The sequence below is a fragment of the Gastrolobium bilobum genome, unplaced genomic scaffold, assembly GCF_033153095.1.
Source record: "Gastrolobium bilobum isolate Gb01-03AN ecotype WA unplaced genomic scaffold, APGP_CSIRO_Gbil_v1 utg32371, whole genome shotgun sequence".
NCBI lineage: Eukaryota > Viridiplantae > Streptophyta > Magnoliopsida > Fabales > Fabaceae > Gastrolobium > Gastrolobium bilobum.
The window spans coordinates 89,046-113,387 of NW_026898885.1; the positions used below are offsets into that span (position 1 = coordinate 89,046).

General features: G+C 32.3%; 2 protein-coding genes across 2 annotated transcripts; one reads left to right on the forward strand and one right to left on the reverse strand.

The window, feature by feature from the left end:
• Positions 1-11,254: 11,254 nt before the first annotated feature.
• On the forward strand, positions 11,255-14,177 carry LOC133285051 (endoglucanase 11-like). Its single transcript, XM_061482207.1, has 5 exons — positions 11,255-11,506; positions 11,629-11,841; positions 11,945-12,145; positions 12,332-12,586; positions 13,512-14,177. Exons 1-5 carry the CDS (start codon positions 11,255-11,257, stop codon positions 14,175-14,177), a joined length of 1,587 nt encoding a protein of 528 aa, XP_061338191.1.
• Positions 14,178-19,567: 5,390 nt separating this feature from the next.
• LOC133285052 (uncharacterized) lies at positions 19,568-20,489 on the reverse strand. The gene is made up of 3 exons (XM_061482209.1): positions 20,419-20,489; positions 20,131-20,332; positions 19,568-20,044 (listed from the first exon to the last, which is right to left on the reverse strand). The coding sequence occupies exons 1-3, from the start codon at positions 20,487-20,489 to the stop codon at positions 19,568-19,570; spliced, it is 750 nt and encodes a 249-aa protein (XP_061338193.1).
• Between the last annotated feature and the right edge of the window lie 3,853 nt (positions 20,490-24,342).

Consider the following 24,342-nt stretch of genomic DNA (forward strand, 5'->3'; position numbering starts at 1 on the left):
GACATGTAATATTTTCATTGCTGTACTAAAATTAGTCTTTTTTCTCGCACTTATATATATACAAGTGATTTAATTTAGAGTTTTTTTTTTTTTTAGAATTGCTTTAATTTAGAGTTTAAATTGACTATGCTTCATCATGTAAATACTCAGTCTTAACTAAAATTATAATAGACTGTTATCAAAAAAAAAAAAATTATAATAGAGATGATTTTTTAAAATAAAAAATATTTAAATCTATTAAAATTTAAGATTGTGCTTGATAAAAAAAATTAAGGAAAAAACACTCTATACAATAAATGATGAGATCTATTGATCTCATGTTGCATGAGATAATTATCTCATGCAACAGAGACAAGGTAGTGGAGTCCACTGTTAGTAAAAAACAATAAAAAATAAAAAATAACGTGAATTCCACTACTTTATCTCTGTATGAGATAATTATTTCATTAGTAGAGTAAAATTTCTTGCCCTTTAAAGTTAAGATTAATGTTGCTACATAATCGCCAAACTTTTATTGTATTCACGGCTGACCAATCAAAGCCATCAATCACTGTGATCAAATCAGACGTGAGACGACAAGTACTAATGATAAATGGCAAAGATGAAGAAAAACAAGTACACGGTAAAAATACATGTGGGAAGCGAAGAAGGAGCCAGAGCCGATGGTATTCCCGTTAAAAAAGGGGAAATTCAGAGGTTCTTTAGAGATACATAAACTCTAAAATACAATCACTCAGAAACTCTTGTGGATTATTTGACTACTGTGTCATGTCTCCTTAATTCCTCTGAATATTTGGAATTTGGATCTCTGGAGTCATAGTGACCATTTGCAACCACCAGTAGCACTCATATCATATGCCTCTCTTACAACCAAAAGTGGCTGGAAAATTGGACCAAATCTGAATAACTCAGATAATAAAATATGGGCTGAGCTAGCCAAATAATGTAAGCCCGAATAAAATTTGGACCAGCAAAATGCATTCTGCAGTTCTTATATAGCAGTGCTTTGTTGCATTCATAACAAAGGACATGGGCAACTTTCTTAGATTGGGTCGGCTGGGCTAGCATTTTATTATTTTGTTCAGTAAGGGTGATGCATGCATGCATCCATGCTCCTGGCCTTCTTCCTACCTTCCTCAATCCTCACTAAATTAACAATATATTACTCACTGCCTCTTCAAAAAACTTCACACCAAGCCACCGCTAAAAGGTTTAGCATTAAATGAAAAGTTAAAATTTTAATTTTTTTCTTAAAGTACTTAAATATTTAATATTTTATTTTTTATTTCTGAATTAATGAAAGATATCCTCTGGCAAGTGAAGTGTTAAATATTTTTCATTAGTATATTTTAAAAATAATTAAATATATTTAATAATTAATAAATATTTGCCAAATAGTTTGAGTGTTCTACTCTTTAAGAAAGAACCCTTAACAGTGACACCACCGTGGAGGTGAAGTCAGATAGAAGCAGGCCCCAAACATCTTATTTTAAGTTGAGTTGGCTCATTTTTACTAGTCCATGAAATTAGGCCCGGTTCGTTTGCAACACACTATTTTGAATAAAAAATGTAGTCAGATCAAGCTTCTTTAGAATGGCGATGCAGGGGTTTCGTTTACACACCTATCATTAAGATATGAATTTAAAATGTATAAATTCAAATATCGAATTTCAAACATGATGTTTTCGTTTTGCCAAAGATCTCGTTTTGGACCACATGTACATGTGATGATCAGGTTTGTATTGGCCTACATACACATGTTGAGTTACACCTTCAAAATCTTGCTACTGTATGCACCGACTGCTATATATCTCACAAAACTGTTCATTAAGTTGTGTCTACCCACAATTATTTTTGAGATATACCAACTCATTTTAAGGCAGTGTCTTATACTTGTGGACCAATTCAGAATGAAGTTCCTCACCGTCACTTTATAAATACGAATTAACAATGAACCCTAATTTGATCAATTTGCATTCTATGGTTAATAACCAAAGAATCCCTACCTATATTTCGGATTTCTAAAAGCTAAACTACACTTGATTCTGAAATTACGTATATTAGGCTTTGAGTCTCTGCTCTACATAGGTGAGGAACTAAAACTTCATTCTGAATTGGTCCACACGTACGTGAGACAATGTATTTTTATTTTTTTTTGGAATATGTGAGACAATGTATTTAATTCTTAACGTGTTGGTGTGTGTATCTCAAAAAATAATTGCGGGACACACACACTTAAACATGAACTGTTTTGTGAGATATAAAACAGTCGGTGCGTGAGTACCATATCACTCTTCTAAGTTCTTGCTCAACATGAATGTTAGGCCAACACAATTCAAACCTAATCTTAACATGTATTTGTGGTCCAGAACGATCTGTTTTCCAAAATGGAAAAAACTTAACGTTTGAGATTCAAATTTTTAATTACAGATTTTAAGTTCACTTTTTAATATTTATATAAAAAAAGAAGGAGGTGAAATTTATAGAAGGTGTAGACTAATCATCCTTATAGGGTTGATGAGCATATTTCCCCATCCTTATAGGGTTAATGGGGAAAAAATATGAAAAGCAGAAATGTATATGCAAATGAATTATTATATGGTTGACGTACTTGTCAGTCAAGTATTTAGTACAAATGCTACAGATCAATTTATTAAAAACTTGTGTTCATTATGTGGTTAATTACATATATTTAGAATTATTCTATTTTGTGGTGAGTGACGTATATTAATTTGTTATTTAAAGTCTGGACTCATGCTAAACTAGTAAGTTAATTAATTCGTTCAGTGAAAATCTCCATATCAACACGTACGCCATTTTATAATAGTTGTTAACTTGTTATCAGAACAGCTGTTACTTACTAACTTTACTAGATCATAGGATAATTAGGTAAAGATTTCTGCCAAGGTGAAAGCTCCCTTACAAGATAGGGAGTTTGGTAGAGGAGAAAAAAAAATTTATCCGAAAATTTCGATTTTCAAAAATATGATTTTTACATTCAATTTATGATAATATCTAAAAATTTAAAAATTTAAAAAAAAATTAGTTTCCTAAATATCCGAGAAAAAACCATGTAATTTATGGTTACGTATTTTGTATGTTACTTGCGTTATTGAATACATCAGTCTATCATTCATGGAAGTGGTTTTATCGCTTAATGAAGATTTGAAGTCCTTTTCCATTACACTAGATGTTTAATTTTCTTTCTTTTTTCTCTGTTGCTTTTGGTCATAAGTATTGAATGTTTGTCATATGTAGAAAATATTTTTCGTACCCATAATTAGTCTAAGGGTATATTGTTATCCTAGAGAAAAGAGACTAATGGCCACTGTTGTTTAGTTTTTTTTTTTTTTTTAAATGTATTTTCATATTTTCGCATCCATCACTTCACTCTATTTTAAAACTTTTAATTTGAAAATAATCCCAAAATTTAATCACAAACAACAATAATTTTAAAGGTAATATATTTAATTTTAGATGAAAAAATATGCACTTGTAATTTTCAAATACACAATATTAGTACTTTTATTATCAAAGCCATCAATTATTATAGCTTATAAAATTTAAATGAAATTTAATCCCATGCTTTAACTAGAATTTTTAAAAATAATCTTATGTTAAAATTTAGTTACATAGAATTAAAATGTTGATGAGCTTTAGGCTTTTTCACCCTTTTGCCTCTCATTAATTATTTAATAACTATTTTGCCCCTTATTCAGAACTATCTACCAATCGGCCCCTCTTTAATCGATTAAGCCAAAAATTTAATCGATTAAATGGTCAAAATAGACAAAAATCGTTGACTTGAAGATTTAGGCGATTAAATCTCCCTATTTAATCGACTAAATCTCTCATGCACAAGGTTGTTCTTCTGATAAAGAGGAAGATTTAATCGATTAAGTTGAAGATTTAATCGATTAAATCTTCATTTAACCATTTAATCGATTAAATATTCAATTTAATCGATTAAAGAGGGGCAGATTGGTAGATAGTTTGCAATAAGGAAAAAAATGGTTATTAAATAATTAATGAGGGGTAAAAGGGTGAAAAAGCCCATATTTCCACCCAAAAGCAGATAAGCGCTTGCTCAAAAACAATTAATGAGTTGGGTAAAATTTTAATAACTTTTTATCAGTTTATGGGTATTATTTTTTTTTAGGAGATAAATTTATCTCCTATATATACATAAATATATGTGGGGTCTATGTGGATTCATATAAGGAAAAAAGAAAAAAAAATATGAATCCAACACACTATTATATATGAGGAGGGTTCTTTTGACTCCAGAGTAAGACTCTTACTCTCCATCTCAGCTGTTGATGAATGAAAATCAACGGTTTTCATTTATAGTGTAATTAATAATTAATTAATTAATATAACTTCCTAAACTATAACCGTTGGATGAACGAAAATCAACGATTAGGATGAAGAGTAAGACTTACAAGTCTTACTCTGAAGTCAAATGATCTCTCCCCATTATATATATATATATATATATATATATATATATATATGAAGTAATTTTATCTTTTATAATATAAGAAATAGAGAAAAATATTTGTTCTTTTAAATGACACAACTTATGTCATTTTACTCTCACAAAGAGGTGGGACCCACATCTTTATATTTTTTTGTCCACTCTCTCCTTCTTTATCTGTCTCTTTCTCTCACTTAGAATGACATAACTTTACATCCTTTAAAATGATATATATCTTTTTCTAAGAAATATTATACCCTTAAGTTATTTGTATTAATGTAACCTGTTTTCAGTAACTAGAGAGCGGGGATTAGGAATAAATATTAAAAAAAAAAAGTGATGATTAATGTCAACTGATCAACAGACTGGTATGGTATCTGGTGAAAAACATGTTTATGAGGAAACTGAATTTAATTTACGTTTTCTAAACCTTCTTGTGCTCGATTAAAAATGTATCGTTTTCTAAATTCCGGTATCTCCACGGGTTCGACTCTTTGAGCCGTCTATGAGACTAATCCAGAGTTCGGATGCGAGTCCAAAGATTACGGTACTTATGTAAGAATCTTCTTCTGACATTCAATTATTATTGTTTGCTGATCTATATAAGTTGTTAGGAGATTTCATTTTTTGAATTGCAATAATTAAAAAAAAAATTACGTTATTTTTTTGTTTTGTGGTTTAGGCTTTTGTTGATAAAAAAAAAAAAAACAAACTAATTTTTGGAGGTTACATCAATATATGTGATGTGAATGTGATGTTTAATGGACTGATGCTAACCAGTAACCAGACATTCGGAGGAACAAGGACAGCAACGTTAGTTTTAGAATTAGAAATTGCACCATGGAATATATATTTTGTCGGTGTGAATCAAGAAGCAAAACAAACTACTGTAAATAATATATGTAATTTTCACTTCATCATAAATTTCAAGTCGAAGATTTAGGAATAGAAAAAGGCCCATGTAACTCTCCTGTAATTGCAAAATTTTAGATTTCCCTATTGACACAAAAATATGATAGGGTCCACCATATTTTTTTTAAAAAAAAGAACAGAAAATGCTGATAAGTTTATGGCATGAAAAAATCATTTTTACAGTAACAGTAGAAATAATTTTCTTATAAAAAAAATGATCATGAGAAAGTCATGTTGAAACACTGCTTAAAATGAATTAATCAAACAATTAATGAATTTGTGAATATTTTCAAAAAAAATATATGTAATAATAATAGTAATAGTTTATTTTTGTTATTATTATTATTATTATTATGAGATAAGTAAGAATTAAGATAGCCATTATTAATCCATCTTTTAAGAGGTAATAGAATAATGGTGCCTCAGCACAGAAACATTCCTCCAGTAAAATTCCTACGAAAAGGTTGAAAAATTCAGTTAACTATCGATTTATTGAATATAGTTGATTAATTCGATTTAAGTTAGGTAGAATTATATAAACATTAAACAGTAAAATTCTTCCTACCAAATTTTAATATAACCGTATTTCGAAATACTGGAACTGAAAATTATTGGTTAAGTTGATCATCTTTTAAAGTAGCATTAAGTCAATACGGTTCAAAATTTGAGCAGTTTATGACTATTTAAATGATACTTTTGGGTTAAAATGTAGGCAAGGAGGGCTAATGCCGTTGACTTTTAGGGAGATGATCAATTAAGCTCTCGAAGTGCCATTATTATGTTGCCTTTTTATTAATTCGAGACTAATTATTATGTTTGTAGTGCATGTTACACCTAATCTTGAGTTGATTGGAGCAATTAAGAATCATCATGAGATTCTTGTTTGTTACCAGGTATTTCTTCTTTCCTTTTGGATTATGCGGGAAGATACACTTATGTTGTGAATTAAGTTAAATTCATAAAAATTTGAAATCAATTGATACCATCTCAAGAATTTGTTTTATAGAAATTTATTGACGAGTTCCTTTAAGCTATATATTTTTTTAAGAAAATAAAAAATAATTCTAAATACAAATATTAATTATGATATTATTAAAAAACATTTAATACTTTCTTTTAATAAGAAAGATTCTTTAGGGTTAGAAAAGAAATACTTGTGCGATAAGTGTTGGTGGGAGATTAGTTTCACATTACCTCCAATTTATTACATCATTTGTTTTAGTAAGGAGCTAGCTCTATGCTGGCATTCCAAAGAAAAGATGACCAGAGATGAATGAACGTAAAGAGGCACGTGAAGTATATATTATGACATATACCCATTATTATTTGTACTATTATAATTACCGTGGCACGTGTCTAGGTTTAAAAATCAACCGGTTGCGTCAAATCAAGTCTAATTTAGGCTTGACTTGATTTTAATTTTTTTTTTTTTCAAAGTTCAACTCAGTTCAAGATCTTTAATTGCTGAAAGCAGGGAAACAATATTATTGAGCATTTCTGACTGAATGAGTTATGTTCAAAATTATAACACAACACGATATTATTCTCAGTTAACAAATAATTAGTCAAACTCACTGAGATAATTATAGAGCTGTTTGGTTTATTTTTTTGCTTTTTGCTTTTAATAATATTTTCACTAATTATTACAAATTTATCACCTTTTTTGTTATTCATTTTTTCAATATTTTGTGAATATAGTAAAAATATTTTTGTTGAGCCTATTTGATTTTCATATTTACTATATTCATTTTTATAAAAAAAAAAACAGAAAATGATTTAGAAAACATGTTTTGTGGTTGTTTCTATTTTTCTTTTTTAAGAAATGGAGCTCATGTTTCCCGACATTCTGAAAATAAGAAAAACTTGTTCACAACATTTTCGTTGTTAAAAAAAAAAAAAAAAAAGTGGTGTCGCTTTTTAAAATCTCAAAGAAATTTCTGCTTTCATTTCACTCGTCTCCATCGTCCAACAATCCGACCTATTCCCAAGTCTCAATGGCCATTTTGCTCTTTGTTGTCTTTTATTTTTTCCTCATCAAACCTGGAAACAAGTGGATCATCACACCATGGTCCATCATGTGGTTGCATATGCATTTGGTGTCGCAAGAGATATATAGCTTAGTTTCTTTGGTGACGAAGGCCTATTTGTGAAGGAAAAAGAAAAAGAAAAAAATAGAAATACTATTTTTTGAAAATGAAAATAGTAAATAAGAAATGCTTATTGAAACAAAATACAACATTTTATTTTCAGAATTTTCTTCCCAAACTATACAAACAAAAAACATGGGGAGTCCAAATACACTATTTTCCTCATTTTGTAGAACGTCTTGTGAACATTCATATCAAGCAAATTATTTTTTTTTCTCTCTAATTAGTTATTGATTTAAAGGAATTTTTTTACTTTCTTTAATTTCTTTATCCAATGCTCAAATTTTTTCAATCATCATTAAGGATAGTGAGATATTTACAGATTTCAAAGCAATCATCTATGAATTAAAATAACTTATGGAATTTTACAAAACTAAAAGTTTCAAACGCTTGCATTTTTATATTTTAATTTTATTTTTAGTATCAATAAAATAACATCTTATCAATTAAACCAATGTTGTTTAAAATAATTTCTTTTATACTCCACTTGTATTAAATAATGTCCTTTTGACTTTACCCAAAAAAATGTCCATTTGATACTTGCTAATTATTAATTAAATAGAAATAAAGTAACTAATTTTTTTTAACGAGGCTTTTTTTTATTAAACTATAGTGGCGGGCTAGGGGTTTTGTTGATGATACGTTTCTAATCTATAGTTTTTGTAATAGGATTGGATGTAATTATAATCGTAATCAATATTTGATGAAATAATGGAACAGCCATCTGCGCCTATCTCCAGAGAAATAGACAATAGTCATTCACTCGCTTGGTAGGCACAAATTTCCTAAAAGAATACCATTCTTATTCTAAAGTTTATTTAACAAGTTTGTATGTAGTTCGTTTTCAAAAACTCAGTTCAACTGAATGAAAAAGGACCTTATTCTCACATTTGAAGGGTATATATCTCGATTGCAGCTTCCGTGGAAATGAAATAAACGCATCATTGAAAATGATCGAAGTTTATTGATTTGAACTATTTCATCCAAGAATCCTTCTTGAATCAGAAAAGTTTGAAATGTCGTCAAAATTGAGCTATATGTGATATGCATGAAGCAGAATATAATAAGATGTATATGAATAGATGGTTCGAAAAGAAAATCGTTAATGCGTTAGCGAGTACTCCTACACACACAAAAACAAAGGAGATTTCTAGTGACGGCAATAATTTCAACAATATCACTATATAGTCAAAGTTATACGATATTTTGTCCCTCTCCTTAGTTGTGGTATAGTATTATAATCTTGCCGACGAAATAAACGTACGGAAAAAGAATGGACAAGTTCTAGTAATCAAATTCATGTAAACATAACAAAAACGGGGGTTATCATTACAATATTATTAGCGATCCCTTGCTCTTTTTTGATCTATAAACACAAGGAAGAGCTAGAGACCAATAATGATGGAATAACACATGGTAGGGTAATAAACTTGCGTCATATGCCTACACTACACACAACTCAGACTCTGTTCCTTCAAATAATTTTCAAACTTCTAGTTTTTGCTTGGACCAAGGCCTGCCAAACACAATCTCTTAATAGCAGGCAAATCGCTTTTGATGCAAGAAAGTGACCAACTTTACCCCATAAAAGAGCAATTTTTTGCTCAGCCTAAAATTTGTTCATAATGACATATATTAACTATTTACAAAGACAAGAAATAGACACCCCCGCCTGTATGCACTATACAGCGTTTGTGGAAACTCCTAGACTCCAATTAGCTTACGATGTTTCTAATTTATGATTTCTACACTGTGCAAAATAAAGGTATGCATCACATACCATTTTAGATGTTTATATAATCCCCGTTATACGAGTACTTTTAATTTCTTAAAAAAGAAAATAAAGTACGCAAAAAAAATTCCATTATAAACTTGAAATAGTCACTTACTCGTAAATTAAGTATATGAAAAATAAACTGTTTTAAAATCTCTTCATTCTTCTTGTAGAACTTCACTTCTTTTATACGTTTTCCGGCTTTTATTTAAAGAATTATAATATAGTAAATATTAGACATAGTAATCCTTCTGATCAATAACAGATCCAATCCTCCGGGTCAAAAACAATTAATAAAACCCAGGGATTTGTTAACAAATAAAGGGGTTTGAACTTTTCATTCCACATAAGATGAATTTTTTTCTCGCAGACTAATGGGGAGAAGTGCTTTTCATTTTTCTTTTTTTAATTAAATAATGGGTCCCATTTCAAAAGTAAAGAATACCGAATAAAAAATATATTACATTAAAAATACAAGAAATACTTAATTTTTTCTTTTTAAGTAATTAAAAGTATTCAAGAAAGCATATTAAATATTATTTATTTTTAATATACTCTTTGACAAAAAAAAAAAATTTAAGATATTCCAATCGGTTCATCATTTTGTGACTAGTCCGATTTAGAATGAGTCCCAAAATTAAAATTTTAAATTCCTCCAAAACATAATACTGAACAAAATGATTATTGGAAATTGACTAATTACTTTCCTGATGATACTAATTAAGAAAATAAAGCTAGAAAGTATGAAATTAAAGGAAATATTTATTTCATTGAAAAAAAACATTTAATACATGTTTTTTTAAATAATTTAAAATATTTGATAAAATAATAAAGGATTTAATATTTTTGTTTTTGCTATAAAATTTTTTTCTACCACATTCATATAAAAGTGAATGAGTTACATTAATATTTTTTTTCTCTTTTTTGTAATGAGATTCACTTATTTTTATGTGTGTTTGTCAGACAAATATTTTCTACTGTACAAAATAGAAATATTTTTCCCAATAATAAGTACTCCTTAAAATAGTACTCTTTGATACTATAAAACAAAACACTTTAAAGTTATTATGCTTGTACACTTCCTTTTACATATTAATTTGATGAAATTAGTGTTCTATACGTTGAAATAATTTTATTTTTTATACACATAAAAATATATAGGGTCCATATTTTTTTTTTCCTCTCTTCTCTTCATATGACCTCTTATATTTTTATTTTTGATAAACTGACCTCTTATATTTTTATGTATGAAGCAGATAATTTTATGAGAAATACTTTTATTATGTTGTAGGAAAATAGTTATTTCATGTCGTAGAAATAAAATTACAAGTGGAACCCACAGGTAAGCTGAGAGAGAAAAAAGAGTGGGGGAACCCAACCCTTTTGGTGTGTGTAGAAAAATTATTTAATTCATGTAAAATGAGATAATCATCACCCTAATTTTATATCCTATATCATAAAAGATTAATCCCAAATTCGAAACCAAGGAAATAACTTCGAAGCTACAAATGCATGTATCTTGCAATTAACACACACACAAAAAAAAAAAAAAAAAAAAAAAACCGGATCTTGTAATAATAAATGGAGGGAAGGGAAATAGCTGCATTGAATTCACAGAGGAGTTTCAAAACAGAGCACAGGGTGTTTTACTTATTTGGGACATCATGTAGAGACATCAAAGTGCTGCAAAATTCACCCTTGTGTGCAAGAAATACATAAAGTAACGGAAAGAGAGAGAGTCTCACATGCTCATTTTTGTAGGGCTCTCTACCCAAAGGGATTCGAGCCTATTTTAGATAGATCGTAGGCACATTTCAAACTACGAAAGACAATTCAAAGTTCAAACCCCTAGTTGTGTGCTAGTCTCTGGTGTGGTGTTGTGAGGCTTCGCTTTTTTTCTATTCCCTTCGCTCCTAAAAAGTTGTTTAGGAGGGAAGGGAGGCAATGGAGGAGAACAAAATAATACCACAAAAGAAACACCATTTTGGAGCTTCCAAAATCCCCATACTTGTACAGCATTGTTGTCTTTTTCTCTTCATCTTCACCATCTTCACTACTTCCCAAGCTTTTGATTATGCTGATGCGCTTTCAAAGAGCCTCCTCTACTTTGAAGCACAACGCTCTGGGAGGTTACCTTACAATCAACGTGTCACTTGGCGCGACCATTCTGGCCTCACTGATGGCCTAGAACAAGGGGTTAGCCCCAAAATTCTCAATGCCCTCATGTTCGAACATATCAAAGTTCTTGTCTTTCACTTTCTTGGTATGGCAATTCATTAACATTCAAAACTAAAGCTTTTTTTTTTGGTCTCGTGCAGGTGGACTTGGTAGGAGGGTATTATGATGCAGGTGATCACGTGAAGTTTGGTCTACCAATGGCGTTCACCGTGACAATGCTCTCATGGGGTGCCATAGAGTATTGGGAAGAAATTGCAGATGCAGGTGAGCTAGAACACACTTTGGAGGCAATCAAATGGGGCACTGATTACTTCATCAAAGCTCACACTAGCCCAAATGTGTTATGGGCAGAGGTACTTTATTCCAATTCATTGTTTTTCTGATGCTTTAATTAATTGGGTACATTGGTTGAAGAGATTCTTGAGAGTTCTAAAATTAAGGTGTTTTTTTTTTCAGGTGGGTGATGGTGACACTGACCATTATTGCTGGCAACGCCCAGAGGACATGACAACCTCACGGCGAGCTTTCAAGATAGATGAGAACAATCCTGGTTCAGATCTGGCTGGAGAAACTGCAGCGGCTATGGCAGCTGCTTCCATTGTGTTCAGGAAAACAAACCCACATTACTCAACCTTACTTCTACACCATGCCCAGCAGGTATTAGTAATTGTGCTTGTTTGATTGGTTTTGACAAAAGTACTTTTAATTAATAATTGTTGGAGCAACTTTTGTATGAAAACCTCAATTTCAAAAGCTAATAATTAGGTTGAGAAATTTGTGGAGGATGTAAGAAAGTTGGAGAATTATTATTGAGATCTAATGTATGTTGTGTTGTGTGTGTAGTTGTTTGAGTTCGGGGACAAGTATAGAGGAAATTACGATGCTAGTGTTGGAGTGGTGAAGAGCTACTATGCGTCGGTGAGTGGATACATGGATGAGCTGTTGTGGGCAGCCACGTGGTTGTATAAGGCCACCGACAAGGAAGAGTATTTTGAGTACGTCATTTCCAATGCTGACACCTTTGGTGGCACTGGTTGGTCCATTTCAGAGTTCAGCTGGGACGTTAAGTATGCTGGTATCCAAGTCATAGCCTCTACGGTAATGCTTCCTTCAATCACTCTATGTTCCTCAAGGCCATTAAAGTGTTCAAATATAATAGAGCTTAGTGTGTTCTCATTTTATTTGTTTTTCAAACCCTTTTGTTTGTTTTTTTTGTGTGAGTGGCTTATTTCTCTCGGGCTTTGCCTAGATTAATTTGGCTTTTCTAACGTGAAAATAATGGGTTAAATCTGAGACTTGATAAAAAGTCATCCATGGAGTATGCACTAATTAAGGCATATTGATATATTATCTATGGACATTAAAAGGTTAAAATTAAAGTGTATCCAAGCACAAGGCCATGTGCAGCTAGTGCTTTAGCTTTGCGTCACAGTGTAATTAAAGTTGTCTGGCTTATGGTTGGGCCAAATGTTGGAGACCTTAAGTACTGAAAGCCTTACTTTGTGCACCAACACCAGAGTTTTCTTTACTATTATTTTTTTCTTTCCCCTTATTAAACAAATTCATGGGGACTAAGCCCGAGAAAAGAAAAAGAACTATAAAGCAAAAACTCGGCGAGTAGCATTACATCTGCTGCAGTTTTATGTTTACCTCGTAGGAAAAAAATATGGATAAGTTAGATAGTGCAGCTATTTTAGATGCGTGCCATAAGTCCATTATACATCTTTCTCCATATGGCCCACAGGAGAATAAAATAATCATTTTAGGATGGACCTTTATGGAGTTAGTTTGGAGATAATAAAAAATAAAAAATTCTGTGATGATACACTTCCAAGTCAAGTTTTAACAGACAACTAGCGGGTTGAATAATAGTAACTTAAGGGGATAAAGAGTAGAAAATAAGTTGACTTGAACCGTAGAAATCAAGAAGTACAAACAAAAACTGGTCAAATTCCTCACTTGTCTGCTAGTTAGAGTAGAGTTGCAAGTATTTGCAATCTTACGACAGTTTAATCTTTTGCAGTTTTTAAACGAAGCAAAGCACAAGAAGCATGGTGATATACTTGAACAATATAGATCAAAAGCAGAGTACTATATATGTTCATGTCTCAACAAAAACAATGGCAGCAATGTAGAAAGAACCCCAGCTGGATTACTGTATGTCAGACAGTGGAACAACATGCAATACGTTTCAACAGCAGCGTTTATGCTCACATTATATTCTGAATATCTCCAAAACACAAATCAAAAGCTCAGCTGCCATGGGGGCACTGTGGATCATGAAGAAGTTTTCAGCTTTGCTAAATCACAGGTTGATTACATCTTGGGCTCTAACCCAATGAACATGAGCTACTTAGTGGGGTATGGTCCTAGCTACCCTAAAAGGGTACATCATAGAGGGGCATCCATTGTGTCATACAAAGAGAATAAAGGGTTCATAGGGTGTACACAAGGGTATGATAACTGGTACGGTAGCCAGGCACCTAATCCTAATGTTCTGATTGGGGCTTTGGTTGGAGGGCCTAATTGGCAAGACAATTTTGAGGATCAAAGGAACAACTTTATGCAGACCGAGGCTTGCACATATAATACTGCCCCCTTAGTTGGTGTTTTTGCAAAGATATTGCATATAGAGAACCAAAAATTGGAAGATGATTGTGATTCACTTTTGGTTGCTTCCTTTAAATAATATAGTGATCAATACAATAATGTTTTTCATAAGTCAATTTAACCCTTTTTTTCTTTTTCAGTTTTTTTTTTTTCTCTTCCATGATTGATTTATGATTTTCTGGCCGCAAATGTACTTTTCATCATAAACCAATATATGTTGCTGATGCTGTGGTGCCTGAGCACCTTTTAAACCTACCAGTTGCCTAGTTTGTTGCGGGAAATGCTTGCTGGAGAGTGGAGATGGGATAACTTACTTCATCTTCTTGAAGATTGGGTGTGTGGAGAAATTGCAAGTACAATGTCACCTTCGATGCATTTGGGGGACGATCGAGTAGCATGTATTAGAAATATAAATTAATTAAAATTGCTTCAATTACTTGTATACACGTACCTACTCATCTATGAACTTTGTAGTTTCAAGGTATTTCTTATACATGTAAATTGTGTGGGTGAAGTATGTTTTGATGAATTTATTTTAGTAATCAACTTTTCATATTGCTGGAAAATCACTCTTTATTCCCATAAAGACATCGAAAATGGGGATTGCGTTTATTTATTTAATTTTTTAGTGAGTCTAATTATGGTCTTCTATTTGTATGAAATTTGATTCTCGTCCGGCAACATGAGAGATTGATTATCTTTTAGTTTAGAGTATAATAAATGTCAACTAACTTTAAAAAGATATTTTGATTATAAGTGTTTATTTTTTTATTTCTAATTCATATACGTATTCAATTGAAGTATTTGTTTTCGATGATGAGCCCAATATATAACTTTGTTATAAGAAAAAACTAGTTGGTTAAATAATAGTAATTTGAGTTAAGGGAAAAATGGAAAATAAATTGAGTAGAATAATAGAAATCAAGAAGTAGCTCATTAGGGTAGAGTTGCAAGTATATACAATCTTAATGCACTTTCATCCGCCTCAAAATAAATGGCAGTAATGTGGAACGAACCCCAATTGATTTACTGTAGCGGAACACAAACTAAAAGCTTTGTCATGCATCATGAAGAAATTCCAAGTTTTGGTAAATCACAGGTTGATTACATTTTGGGCTCGAACCCAATGAATATAAGTTAATAGCGCACACCCATGGGCATATAATTGGTACAGCATCTAGGTACTTAACCTTCGGATTGGGGCTTTGGTTGGTGGGTCAAGAGAATGAAAAACTTTCGTAAAAAATGAGTTGGTATCTAATCAAAGTATATTTATTTTTAATAATGTAAAAACCTTAATTTGAATCTTAACAACAGTGGCGGAACCAGGAAAAAAATTTAGGTAGTGCTAAAAAATTTGACATATCAAATTATCAAAATATTTATGGTAATTATAAAAATTTATCAGGAAAAAAATTTATTATGAATTCTAGCATATTTATCTAAATTATTTACTAAATAATGTCACATAACATTGAAAATTTTATTATTATATATAAAAACAAACATGTAAAAATGTAATAATCTTTCCGATAAACATTTCAAATATAAGAATTTATAACAGTAATAGGTCCATGCTGTAATCAGCCATATATCAAATGGATTCAAATTTCTTTAATGAAAGTAGAGACAAAATGAAGTTGCTATGCTCTTCCTCAATCAGCTAAACCATATAGCTAATAATCATTTGTTAAAAACTTGCGCTCCAAAACTAACAAATTTTTGCTATGCATTAGGGAGGTTGATTGAGTTTCTTGCTGGGCGGCAGTTGGTGTTGGTTTCGAGAAAAAGAACAAGACTTAGGGCAATATGGAGGGAGGATATTTTGGTATACTGGTTGGAAAAGAGAAAAAAGAAAAAAAAACGCGGGGGGGGGGGGGGGGGGGGGGGGGGCGGGAGAGAGAATTGTGTAAAAGAAGATGTGGGTATAAAAATAAAAAATAAAAATATGTTTAAAAAAGTAAAATGACAAATGAGTGGTTAAAAAAATGAGGGAAAATATAAAAATTAAAAGTTGAAGATAAAAATATTACAATTTTGTTATATTTATTTAGATAGTGCCAAATTATAATTTCAGACATGGCCAAATCATAATTAATCATATAATTATATATATTTATATATAATAAGTGTTAGAAGTAACAACCATACATTTGCCAGAGAGAAAATGAAGGAAACGAAAACTGTATATTCATCATTCTAAGATTCTTTTGTACAAAAGGAATGCAAATAAAAAGGGTCAGAGTCATGCACACTTGCCTTATGACCTCACATATACAATTCTGTTATAACCATCCTAATGACATGGCAACTAACTAAAAGAATAAAATAAGAAAGAATGAAAACAAATAAAACAAATGTGGTATATTGTAATACTCCCCCTTAAGATGGGGAGTGTATGTTAATGATCTCCATCTTGGATAGAAGCTCAGAAAAATGCGATGGATGCAATGCCTTGGTAAGCAGATCTGCAAGTTGATTAGAGGAAGAAATATGGAATGTCTTCAAAGTGCCTCGAGCAATACAGTCCCTAACAAGGTGACAATCGATCTCTATGTGTTTTGTCCGCTCATGAAAAACAGGATTGGAAGCTATGTGAAGGGCTAACTGATTATCACAAAACATGTGGGCAGCATGAGGATGAGAAATTCCAAGATCTTTGAGTAACTGAAGTAACCAGAGAACTTCACAAGTAGCATTTGCCATGGACCTGTACTCAGCCTCTGCAGAGCTACGACAAACCGTTTGCTACTTCTTGGATTTCCAAGAAATCATAAAACTTCCAAAAAACAAGCAATAACCAGAAATGGAGCGCCTGCTATCAGGGCAAGAAGCCCAATCTGAATCACAAAAAACCTTTAACTGAGGAGTAGAAGTTGTTGGAAAAAATAAGCCTTGGCCAATAGTTGCCTTCACATATACAAGAATATGATGAACATCATTAAGATGAGGAACCCGAGGATTTGCCATGAATTGGCTAAGATGATTCACTACAAATGATAAATCGGGGCAAGTAATAGTCAGGTAAATAAGTCTGCCAATCAGCCTTCGAAAAACAGTAGGATCAGGTAATGGATCCCCATCATGTAATGACAATTTTGAATTAACCTCCATGTGAGTTGTTTTAGGCTTGCAGCCAGAAAGACCAGAATCATTGAGAATGCTGAGAGCATATTGGTGTTGGCAGAGAGATATGCCCTTTGAAGAACGAGCAACTTTCAAGCCAAAGAAATATTTTGTAGGACCAAGGTTTTTCAGCCTGAACTTGTTGTCCAATAGGGAAGTAAGGTGCTGCACTTCATAAGAAGAATTAGAAACCAGAAGAATATCATCTACATATATGAGTAATGCTGTAAAAACAGAGGCAGAGGTCTTGACAAACAAAGAATAATCAGCCTGTGACTGCTGGAAACCAAGAGAGACCAGAGTGGATGAGCACTTTGCAAACCATTGTCGAGAAGATTGTTTCAGCCCATATAATGATTTGTGCAAGTGGCAGACAACATTAGGAAGAGACTCCCCCTGACCATGATACCCAAGTGGCAAGTTCAAATAGACCTCTTCAAGGAGTTCACCATGTAAAAATCATTATTGACATCTAATTGAATTAGATGCCAATTAGTAAGGGCAGCAAGAGCAAGGATAACCCGCACTGAAGTTAACTTAGCCACAGGGGAAAAAGTGTCTGAAAAATCCACACCCTCTTGTTGTGTGAACCCCTTAGCAACTAAGCGAGCTTTGTACCTTTCCAAAGAACCATCTGAGTTATATTTTACCTTATAGACCCATTTACAGCCAACTGAATGTGTTTGCCATGAGGAAGAGATACTATTGTCCATGTTTTGTTTTTCTCCAATGCCAGCAATTCTATAAAATGTAGGGAAGGAAGAGGAGAAGAAGAGTTGGCAAAAGGGAAAACAGATTCTATAAAATGTACATCTCTAGAAATAAAGGTGCGGTTGGAGGCAAGGTCAAGTAATTTGTAGCCTTTGTAACCAGGTGGGTAGCCAAAAAAAACAGCAGGGGTAGCACGAGATGAAAATTTGTGTCTGAATTTAGGTATGGTGGATCCATAACAAAGGCAGCCAAAAGTCCTCAAGTGATCATAGGTAGGAACTTTGTGAGGCAGAATTTCAAAAGGAGTTTTATGTGAAAGCAAAGGGGATGAGGTTCTGTTTATTAGATAAACAGCTGTTAACACACAATCTTGCCAATATTCAAGTGAAATATTGGATTGAAAATGAAATGCGCGAGCAACATTGAGAATGTGCTGATGTTTGCGCTCCACCACAGAATTTTGCTGCGGTCTATCAACACAAGAATGATAAATTTTATACCTTTAGATAAAAAGAAATCAGATAGAAGAAACTCAGGAGCATTGTCACAACGAATTGCTTTAATTGCAATATTGTATTAAGTTAAAATAAGAGTATAAAAACTAGGAAAAACAACTCGAAAATCAGACTTGCATCTCAAGAAATAAGTCCAGGTAAAACGAGATGCATCATCAACTATAGTTAAAAAATATTTCGAACCTTCAACAGATATGGGATTAAAGGGACCCCAAAAATCACAATAAATAAGGGTGAAGGGAGTGGAAGATAGTTTGGGATTTAAAATGAAGGGTAATCTATTCTGTTTAGCTAAAGGACATACAGGACAAAAATGAGAAGCATCCAATTTATCAGTAGTAAGCAAAACATGTTTCATAGATTGTAAAATGGGAAAAGAGAGGTGTCCTAGACGAGCATGCCAAAGCTCAGTAGAAGAGCTATTTACAGCAAAACATAGGGATGGGGAAACATGATTTTGTGGAAATAAAAAACGAACATCAAGAACATATAAACCTCCACATCGGTTAGCAATCCCAATCGTCTTGGGTGTGGCAATGTCCTGTATAACACAACGGGAATCAGAAAAATTAGCAACAATAGATGAATTGAGAGTAAGAGCACCAATGGACAAAAGGTTAAAAGTGAATGATGGAACAAATAAAACATTACGAAGTATCAATGAAGGAGAGAGGGAAACAAATGTGGAACCAGCGACAAATACAGTTGAACCATTGGGAAAAGAAACGATAGATGCAGAAGAGGAAGGTGAGATGGAAGATGCAGAAAATAATCGAGGAGAATAGCACACATGATGGGTCGCACCAGTGTCAAGAACCCAACAGTAATCAGGGAACATGGGTGAAGACTTACCACTAAAGCTTGCTATGGATGGAGAAGCTTCAGAAAACGAAGGAGGAGAAGGATTGACTGGAGCAGCATGTCCGTGGTGGAGAAGCGAAGCCAGATGCACATATTGAGATTGTGTGATTCCAGCATTTGGGATTGGGGCAAGATTAAGGGTAAATGGACGAGGGACCAAAGGATTATGTGGAGACATGGGAGACATTGAAAAATTAGCATGAGATGAAGGAGGTTGGGCCGAATGGTTGGTAAAATTGGGCCTAGTGGACCTGGGCTAATAGCCAGGAGGAAACCCATGTAGGCGAAAGCACTTTTCACGACCATGACCTTCTTTGTTGCAGTGGGTACAAAATGGACGAGAAAGGCGATTGAAGAAGGCAGCTGTAGTTGGAGGACCGGAGTTAGAATCAGCGGAGGGGATGGGTGTGGGTAAGTTGGAAATGGAATTAAGAAGAGGTGTATCAGGGGGTTGGGGAAGGGTAATATTGATTTGCCTTTGTCGTTCCTCTTGAAGAACCAAGGAGAAAACACAAGCGATTGAGGGAAGAGGATCCATTAAAAGGATCTGAGCTCGTACTGAAGAAAACGAATCATTGAGACCCATTAGGAATTGGAGGGCATCGTGTTGTTGCTGCGAAAGGAAAAGTTGACGGAGACCACGACAAGTGCACGATGGTGTGGGTATGTAAGCTTGGAGTTCATCACAGAGAATCTTGAGCTTCGTATAATAGAAGTTCACATCACGAGAACCCTGATGAAGACAAGAAATCTTTGTTTCAGCGGGAAAATGTGTGGGCCATTTGCATGCTGAAATCGTGTTCGTAAATCGTCCCAAACTTCTGAAGCATTAGGGATATACACCAAGTTATCAGCAATAGCTTTGGAAACAGAGTTGAGAATCCAGGATATGACCATGGAGTTGCAGCGGTTCCATGCCGAAAAAAGAAGATCAGTGTTGGGAGGACGAGGAGCTGAGCCATCGACGAAACACGATTTGTTCTTCGCAGTAAGAGCGAGGACCATAGCGCGACTCCAAGGACTGTAATTAGCACCATCCAGTATATGGGTAAAGAGAACAAGGCCAGGGTGATCCTACCCTGTAGAAAATACGAACTAGAAACATACTCAATAGAAGAGGAACCAGAACCGGAGGATTGATCCGGAGAAGGCGGTGGTCGGTTGTTACCGCGAGCCATTATTGCACATCTGATACCATATTAGAAGTAACAACCATACATTTGCTAGAGAGAAAATGAAGGAAACGAAAACTGTATATTCATCATTCTAAGATTCTTTTGTACAAAAGGAATGCTAATAAAAAGGGTCAGAGTCATGCACACTTGCCTCATGACCTCACAAATACAATTCTGTTATAATCATCCTAATGACGTGGCAGTTAACTAAAAGAATAAAATAAGAAAGAATGAAAACCAATAAAACAAATGTGGTATAAAATTTTGAAACAAAGGTAGTGCCAAGGCACTACCAAGCAACAAGGTGGCTACGCCACTGCTTAACAAACTACAAATCTTAAATATTGACTTTCTTCGATCAGACGGTTATAATTATTGAGAATTAATAATTAATTAATAAATATGACCTAATAAATTATAACTGTTAGATTCAATAAATTATTGATTAAGATTTAATTTGACACTAGTGTCATGCCATAATTATATTATTCTTTAACTACCGAACATATTAAATTTCTAAAAAAGATTAATGGGATCGACATGTATATATCTTTAAAAATCAAGCTAATATTTTAGCATTTTAAAAAACTATTGCGTCCTTTATTTATTTTCGCAAAAATAAATTTGAGAGTATATCGTATAATTGTATATGCTACCAATGGCGGAGCTGGGGGTGGAGGCCGCCCCCCTCCAAAATTTTGAATAAATTTTTTTTAGTACAATTAGGTTTTTCTACTTTAATAAAAGAGGAGCTCACATTGAAGAACCGAAGGCAGAGAATATTAAAAATCGACAAGAAAAAGAGAAAATTCAAAGAAAGATGATCTTTTACAGGGATACTCTTTTGCAGCTAACAAGGAAAAAACAACTAACAAGAAAAAGGAGTAGTTTTACCGGAATTTTCGCCCCCTAGTATACATTCTTGGCTCCGCCCTATATACTACTCTCAACACATTAAATATCAAATTTAAATTACTTGTCTCCTTTTTTTTTAATTTAAATGACACCTCAATAAAAAAAAACTAACAAAATAAAAAATGTTACTACTTAAAAGAAAGAAAAATTGTTCTATTAAAGTATGAATATTTAATTGAAAGACAAGAATGAAGAGGAATAAAGAGGATAAATGATTTGATTCCTAAAGTATCTATCCATTTCAAACTCATCGAATACCTTTTTTCCATTGACGACATCAACAAAATTGGACATCACTCTCCTCCTATTGGTCCAATAGATGATTCGTGTCATCAATGTTTTCAAACTCGAGTTTCTATGTAGAAACAGAAAGAAGTGGTAGAAACGTAAAATGTAGAAACGACACGAAACGTAAAGTTTATACTTTCTAATACTTATGGTCAAGATACAAAATTATATATATGCATGTAAAAAAAATCACTTATCTATCTAAAAAGAAAATTTATTTTTGATAACCAAGTATCAAAATTATAAACAGTGATAACTAACAAGTAATAGATAACCAATCTGCTCTAACTGCTTTATACACTTTGCAGATTTTGGATCATCGTTCATCAGGATATAATTTCATTTTTTTCAATGCACACAATGATCCAAAAACACAAAACGATTCTCATAGCATAACTTATAATAGAATTGCAGCTTTATAAGACATAATTATAAAAGACATATATCCAAACAAAAAGATATTAAGATAATGTGCATATGATTCGAGGAAAACGAAAATTGGATTTTTTAAATTTCTTTTGTTGTAAATTTTTTTTTTAAATTTTGTTTTAAGTAAAAACGATAAAAACGTAAGTTTTTATCGCTTTTACGCGGCATTTTTATCAGTTTTTATCAAGACCGTTTTTACTTGCGTTTTAACACGCACCACTCTAGTAAAAACGTAAGTTTTTACATTTTTATACTAGTTTTTGACAACAATGCATGTGATATCAGGTTATGTGGAAAGATTTCAATCCTTGGAATACAAATCAACGGTAAAAATTTTTTCTCACACTTCATTTTCATGTATATTTTTTTTATTACTATTGATTTATATTTGAACAGTATCCGCAAAAGAGATTCATTCCAGTACTAAAAGATAAAAATATCACTTTAGAATTCTTTTTTTTTTTTTTTGATAACACACTTTAGAATTCTTTTACCGGAATGAATTGTCACTCTTATTGACTTTTAGATAAATGAGAAGTTGATATTTTTACTACTTAAATTTATCCAACAATTATAGTAATTACCCGCATTGAAAAGGTTGCTTCAATAATGGGTACAGTTTCTGCTTATTACTTAAAGGGTGTATCTGATGAAGATTGCTAAGCAAAGGGCTTTTATCCGTGGGGAAGAATGTGAGCAAAAGCTTATGCCAATTGGAAAAAGAGATTGTCAAGAGATGCAAGGGAAAGGTTATATTATATGTGGAAGAGAGTGAACTATGGAATGTGCTGAAGGTAATAATGGAATACTCCCAGCCTTAATAAGTTTCATTGGAGGAGGCCCAGTTAATTGGTTTTCAGAATTCAAATATTTGCGCGTGCTAAATTTAAGTGGCAGTGGGATTAAAAGGCTGCATGATTCAATTTCCTCCTTGATATCTTTAGGAACGTTTGTTAGCAGATAATTATTTTATTTTATCATTGAATCACAATTATTGGGAATATAGTGAAAAAATAAATTTTTTGAGAAAGTTAAAAAAAAATTATTTGGTAGACTGAAATATTACCTGAAAATTTGATTTAAGTTTCCTGAATCTATATTTGGTTGAAGTTAAAATATTGCTGAAAAAATGAATTGAAATTATGAAAGTAACCCTTGAAGGATATTTTTGTTCACATTTTCACACCCAAATTTTACACACAAATTTTCGTTCCTTTATATACAAAAAAAAAAAAAAAAAAATTTACACACAAATCATATTCTTATGTAAATAAGTTTCTTCGGCAAATTTTTTTAAAATTCCTACCAAATATGGTCTCCTTTGAATCTCATTCCCACTTTCCTAAGTAATAAAATAAAATCTCCTTACCAAACACTCCATTGAGTATCTACATCTCTCAAGCACCTTCATCGAGACATTAATTGCCAGATACTCTTTGTTACCATGCTAGTAAACTTCAAGTTTTAGACATGTCTGACTGCCATGAACTCATTGAACTTCCGATGGGTTATATTAATTATTCAATTTATGGCATTAGTTAATACATGGTTGTGATAAACTGTCTCACATGCTAGAACATATTGGACGGTTGGTGTAGCTTCAAACACTGCCAGCAGAGACTTGTATTATAGTTCAGCATATTCCGTTTGATCAAGAGAATAATATATTATGTGGAAAGTATTAGAATCTTTTTATTGGAATATTCTAGTGTACGCAGTTAATAACTCTGAGAATATTTGTTCATGTTCTTTGGCCTAAGTTTCGGATTTCATTGGCTTAGGTACTCGATACATGGGAGAAAGAGAATCATAATTGGCAAGCATCGCCAATATTTTATCCCCCTTTAACAAATGCATGTATGAATTTTCAATTATTATTTATTAATAATGATAATAATGAAATATATATATATATATATATATATATATATAATATTCAAAGATATAAAATTATATTATTTTAAGTGAGAAAAAGGCACACGTAATAAAAGTTATAAGAGAAAAAGTAAGTGATTTTTTTTTTAAAATTTAAAATTTAAATAAAAAAATTCTAGGTTTTGTTTTTCTGTCACTTAAAATAATATCCAAAAATTTATTAAAAAAACAATAGTTTACTTTATTATTTCCAAACTAATAATATTTTTACATAAAAGGAAAAATCTTCACAAGGACGCTTAATCTTCTTAAGATGATCTCTTGCAGCGAATCAGAAGCATTTGCCTTC

Excerpts from the sequence above, each read along its gene's own strand:
- LOC133285051 (XM_061482207.1), top strand. The coding sequence starts at position 11,255 with ATGGAGGAGAACAAAATAATACCACAAAAGAAACACCATTTTGGAGCT. Across the intron at positions 11,842-11,944 it reads CAAATGTGTTATGGGCAGAG|GTGGGTGATGGTGACACTGA; the intron begins GTACTTTATTCC and ends TTTTTTTTTCAG. Across the intron at positions 12,146-12,331 it reads TTCTACACCATGCCCAGCAG|TTGTTTGAGTTCGGGGACAA; the intron begins GTATTAGTAATT and ends TTGTGTGTGTAG.
- LOC133285052 (XM_061482209.1), bottom strand. The coding sequence starts at position 20,489 with ATGGCTCGCGGTAACAACCGACCACCGCCTTCTCCGGATCAATCCTCC. Across the intron at positions 20,333-20,418 it reads TCTGGTTCCTCTTCTATTGA|TCCTTGGAGTCGCGCTATGG; the intron begins GTATGTTTCTAG and ends TGCTAATTACAG. Across the intron at positions 20,045-20,130 it reads ATATCCCTAATGCTTCAGAA|GGTTCTCGTGATGTGAACTT; the intron begins GTTTGGGACGAT and ends TGTCTTCATCAG.